At 39.2% G+C, this 6,000-nt stretch overlaps 1 protein-coding gene across 1 annotated transcript; it reads right to left on the bottom strand.

Annotated features, from left to right (window-relative positions):
- Positions 1-2,789: 2,789 nt before the first annotated feature.
- LOC149843421 (uncharacterized) lies at positions 2,790-3,356 on the bottom strand. The gene has a single exon (XM_090000909.1). It carries the CDS (start codon positions 3,354-3,356, stop codon positions 2,790-2,792), a length of 567 nt encoding a protein of 188 aa, XP_089857035.1.
- Positions 3,357-6,000: the final 2,644 nt, after the last annotated feature.

Raw genomic sequence — 6,000 nt, 5'->3', positions numbered from 1 at the left:
AGTTTGCCTTTAAAAAATATTATTATATAAATATTTTATTTTTATTTATTATAATTTATAAAAAATCTATTGTAAACAATATTGGATTTAGATGCTATCTAGTCTATGTATCTTTATAAAGTACTTTGTATCAACTCTTAGAAACTCATACCCATTCTTTTAAAAGCCATATCAATGTCTATTACAAACGTATATCAAACATTTGTTGTAATCGTACCAATGTCAAATGAAAACATATCCTAAACCATTTAAGCCCTTAGGACATGTTCGATCCCCCTGTTCCGCTGGATTTAAGACTGAAATCTCGCTGGGAACCGGGGATTATTCAAACATTGAACGCGGCAAATGCACAGAAACGTGTCTGCGGTGTCCCAAAAACAATATAATTTTTGTAACCCCCTGTCACGTTCAAACAAGGACGCAGGGGACGAGGGATTTGAAAGAAAAAAAGTCGGCATTCTCCTCTCTAATTCTCACTCAGTCAGCGGCAAGGGATGAGGCCAACAAGGGTGAGACGGCGATGGTGGTGATGCTGCTGGCGAGGCGCAGTGAGGTCCCCTTTTTCTTCTCTCTTCCCCCTCCATTGTTGTTTCCCTTCTTCTTTTGTTCTCCCCCTTTTTTTTTACTTTTTTTCTCTCATTTTTAGGCTTTTTTTTTCAGAAATTAAGATTTATTTTTTGTTTTTCATTAATTAGTTTTCTTTGATTTTCATTGATTATAATTTTTTTTATTTTGATTTTCATTGATTAGGCATTTGAATCAAATTTTTTAAATTAGAGTTTTTGTTTTCTTTGATTAGGGTTTAAATAAAGGTTTTTTATTTAATTTTATAGTTTATTTTTCTTATATTTGTGACTATTTAGTTTATTTATGGTTTATTTTTAAGGTTTTATGATTTAATAGGGTTTGATAATTTGATTTAATAAGATTTGATATTTTTATGATAAACTTTCATAATTAGATGTAATATGACATTGATTAAATCATTTAAAAAATATCAATTCTAATTTTATCTCAAAACACTTAAATTTAAAATGTTTTTTTATGTTATGATATTTGGATCCAATTTGAGATCCATTTTCAGCACAAAAATTCATGAGATTGTATTCGTTAGTAATTGGATCCATATATGATACTAATTATAACGTTGTGATATCGAAAAATTATTGTGTATTTATTTTACATGTATATTTTTTATTTTTTATATTTGGATCCAATTCTAAACTCATGTTCGAGAAAAAATCCATGATTTTATACCTACGTTCATAATTTGATCCATATCCAATGCAAAAATACATAATTAACTTGTTAAAACATGTAAAATAGTGTGCTACCGACCAGATTCATGTTCCTTCATTTCAAGGATTTCTATCTCAAAAGATGGTTTCTCCCAGTCATACAAGTAAAAAGGAAAAACACACACAATTAAGCTCGGATATAAGCATGGTATCTAAGGGGTCATTATTTGTTGCAATAATCAAGTGCTTTTGGGTTCCATTGGTATGAATGACCAATTACTGGAAAAGCAAAAAAATGCAGTAAATTAAAACCAGCATTCTCTCTCTCTCTCTCTCTCCTTTTAGGGTTCTGATTAGGGGTGGCAAAACCAGACACGACCCCCCAACCCCACTCTTAGGCGGGTTCAGGTTGGGCTTAAACTAACCCGTTTAATAAATGGGTCGACCTGCCTAACCCGTTTATTAAATGGGTCGGGTTCGTGTTAGGGGTATGCTAACCCGGCTGACCCGTTTAATAAACGGGTTAGGCGGGCGGGTCAACCCACCAACCCGTTTATTAAACGGGTTGGCCCGTTTATTAAACGGGTTGGCCTGTTTAAAAAACGGGTCGGGTTCGTGTTTGCCACAGCTGACCCGTTTAATAAACGGGTCGGGCTCAGGTTGAGGTATGCTGAGCCGCACACCAACCCGCCGGGTCAACCCGATTGCCACCCCTAGTTCCGATTGAGATTATGGACCACATTAGGTATGGCCGATTTATAGGCTAAGGAATAATAAGGTCCAACCATGCCTCAACCAAAGGTAGGTCAGCGAGAGGAGCAATTTGCGGTAACTACTCCCATACAAAATCACCAACTACTGTATATATTCACATAAGTCAAACAATGCAATACCATAGGGATTCTACTACCGACCAACACATCAGCCATTAAACCAATCTCACAGAGATGGGACAGAGTGACCACAAGAGCTTCGTCCATCTGCTAGGTGCGACTTGTGAATGTCACCAAGTTGACCGGATGTCACAAGTTCGGAACCCACAAGTGGCATCCTTTGTGGCAATGTGTAACTTTGATGTACTGGTCGGCAGAGGAATCTCAAAGGTTTTACCAACTGAAGGCCTGCCAATGTGCGGTCGGTGATGGGGAGGGGAAAAAAAGAGATATGGAACAGTGTCTCTTTTTTTTTTTTTTTAGGGAAACTAGATCTCATTGTTAAAGATGATAAAGATTTTACTAGCAATAAGCATCATATACATTCACAAAGACTTGGTAAGACTTGGTGATGATGATGGTACTTCTAATATGCACCAGGCAAACACATCACACCATCTAGCGCTAGTGTACTATGACTAGCACTGTTCATCTGCTAGTTGCAGTTGGTTTACAAGGCCTGTGCTGAGCTTAAAAGAGTACAAAGTATGTTGCGGCTATGACATATATCTCAGCTTACTCACTCTACCGGTTAGAGTTACAGCATCTCCTAAGGGTCTTGGGTTCAAAACTCAACACTTGCCACAAGTACAAAGTAAAATCAAAACAAAATTCGGAACTAGTTGAAACTCCCACTCAAATTGCCAGGAATCAATGCCTTAAGGCTCCTCCGAGAACTGCTGCGGCTCAGTTGTGCATCACCAGACGGGCCAGCCTTCGCGGCTGCCGTGCTCATTTTCTCGATCAATGCCTCGGTATTGGCCTGCTGTGAGAATATTTCAGCCAGTTGCTCAGTGCTAACAACCAACTTGACCCTCCAGACTCCCTCATATTTTGAAGGCAAGACCTCCACTGTGGGCTCGGTTGAGCTCCTACCCACTGGGTCTGGGTCTAGTGCCATGTCCACTGGTGCAGTTTGCTCATGTGGTACAGCTCCTAGTTGATCTTCCTTTGCCTCAATTCTCAGTGGAAATAGATAATATGAACATCCATTGAGGAGTCGATCATTTCTGCTTAAGGGCTCCGGGATGTCGCCTTGACGGAAAATGCCATATCCCGGAAAATCTTTAACGATGGAATCGACGGAAATCGGGCCTTTGAACTCCATGATCCCGCCAGAGTCCGTCATTATCCGCACTGCATCTTCTCCTCTCCCATAAAGAGCTTTTAGGCTGCAGTTCCCCATATCTCAGTTGAGGAAAAGGTGTTCGTTTTGTTCTTATTTATGGTTGAGTTGGTCTAAGGGGTTTCATATTTTTACAAGGAAAAAGACGAGGTAGTGATGCCCCCTTTTCACCCCTGTTGACAGTTTGAGCGGCAGCCCATGTGGTGGGTGTGGTGACTTTTTGAATTTAAACGCACTTGACCGTTAGCTCTCTCTTTCTCTCTCCAATCACAATAATAACATGGGGTCCATCAGTGTTGTTCTGGTCGTCCAAGCGAGTCCATGTCCAGACAGGAACCATACCTGCCTTCAAAATGCTCCAGATATGGGTCCAACAATGAATGCCAATTTCCTTGCAAGTTTATGGCCTTAGGAATGGAGAATCAGGTGCAATGCTATTGCACATTTTTTGTGTGCTGCCGCACCTGATCACCTTTCATCTTTTGGGATACAGCCTGCCAAGTGTAGGGCCCAAACAATGATGGAGGGGGAGATCGGGTGTATCAGCACACTAAAAGTATGCAATTACATTGCATTGCACCCGATCCATCCTTGCCCTCAAACACTCCACCGTGAAAAGATCAGGTGCAATATGTTTGCACAAATATTTGTGCATCAAGTAGCTGATCACCCTCCATCTTGGAGACATGATGTGAAACCCAAGACATGATGGAGGGCAATCTGGTGCTTAATGCACAACTTTTGTGTAATCATATTGCACCCGATCCAGACTCTTGGTGAGCGGGGCCATGGTTTCTCATCTGACATAGGACATATAGGACAATGATGGTTTATAACTCAGGGAGAGTGGCCTACCAAAAAAAAACTCATGCGGAGTGTCCTTTGTAACAACTACGTTGAAGTTGGGTGCAGTGTTGTTAGTATCGGTGCGTATCCGCTTGAATCGGTCAATACCTATAGTATCGCCAGAAAATCGATACGATACGGAATTGGCTGTTTTTTAATAAATGTACAAATAATTTAAAATTAGTTTATAATATTTATTTTAATGACTTTAACACGTTGAAAGTTTAATGCTTCAAGACCTATAACCAAAGTGGCTTTGGTCTTTGCCACAATTAAACAAAAACTAGATTTCACAAAATTTGCAAGAAAATTTTGTTGGATATGGGCCTTCCTGTTGGATTCAAATACGTCCTAAAGGATCCTGATCCAAATCCAATATTGGTTCTGGCTCTCATACCAAGACACGGATCCAGTTTGGCTCGATCAAGACTAATCCTGATTTGACCACACGCATCAGCAACGGCGGTCTGCACAAAACTACAAGAATATGCGAATGTGCTTTGACACTTTCCACTCACTGCTACCTACAAATGGGTCTAAAAAGTTGGTTTATAAATTTCGGTCCCAAACTGCACCTAAATATAATAATAGCCAAATCTGGATTTCACTGATCCAAACTGTCGATTCGGCAAAGATTCGGAGGATAAAAAGAAATTTATGTTGGGCCAGGATTCCATTTTACCTTATAAGCTAATTTGATATTGGAATCGGACCTGTATAGTTTGGCCAACGATTCAGGTGAATGCGCAATCATTAAGAATCGGCAAAAAATAATAATAAAATGTCGTGACACATTTTAAAGCTATTAAAAAATTAATTTTAATATTTTTTATATGTATTATAAAATAGTCGATTCAGGTCAGTATTGTATTGATTTTCTGGCGATACGAGACAACACTGGTTTTCTGTCATGGTCAAATTTATGGTAAGAGGACACACTTCCATTGATTGGGAGCCGTAGTTGGAAGCAGTGATGAGGGATTCACCAGATCCCAATCATCTCTATTGATTGGAGTCACTGTTTGGGGGAGGGGAACCGGAGGTGGGAGCGGTGTTGGGATGGGAGATGGTGTTATAAATGGGCGGATTTAAAAAACGTTCTCATGAGGATGTTGTCAAATCCGCCAACTTCATCACCACTCCCAACAGCGGCTCCCAAACAGAGCCCAAATTACAATATCAATTTTTTTAATTTGATATGGGTTCAACCAACCTTAGTTCGCATGTAGACTTCAATCCTCGGTTACATTCTTCTTGAATATGGATCTTATATGTAGAATCCAAATTCACGGTTGAATCAGGTTCAGGCTTACATGGTCAGACCCTTTTGGATTGGGACCTGGATTCACATCAATATTTCTGTTGGATCTAGGACCTAGATTCAAATCAACTACTTCAACAGATCTACTTTGGACTTGGGTTCATATTCAGATTTAAAATTTGGATTCAAATTCAAACCAACCATGATCTGGCCCATACCAGATAGCTTGCACCCGTAGCTACATGGTCTCAATAATTTCACTGGTGGGCCTTCGTACCGTCATCTATTCGTAATCAAACTATTTCAGGCTTCGTATCGTCATTCTAACAGTCGCACTATTTCAATCTTTTAGCCCCATTTGCATTTCCCCAAGAGCTATGTCACAAAGATACGTGGACATGTGACACGAGTTTGACTCGTAAGTTCAAAATTTGTTTAGAAAACAGGATACGATGACACAGTTTTTTTGTTTTATTTTTTAATAAATAAGTTTTTGATAGTTTAATGTTAAAAATGCATTTTTATCATAATAAAACGTTAAATCATTAAAATTAATCAAATAAAATGTAAATAATGTTCGTACCCACGTGTCCTAGT

The sequence above is a fragment of the Nuphar pumila genome, chromosome 3 (genome assembly GCF_984573655.1).
Source record: "Nuphar pumila chromosome 3, dmNupPumi1.hap1.1, whole genome shotgun sequence".
NCBI classification, from domain to species: domain Eukaryota; kingdom Viridiplantae; phylum Streptophyta; class Magnoliopsida; order Nymphaeales; family Nymphaeaceae; genus Nuphar; species Nuphar pumila.
Note: the sequence above shows the minus strand (reverse complement) of the source record. Positions and strands in the feature narration are given on the sequence as shown.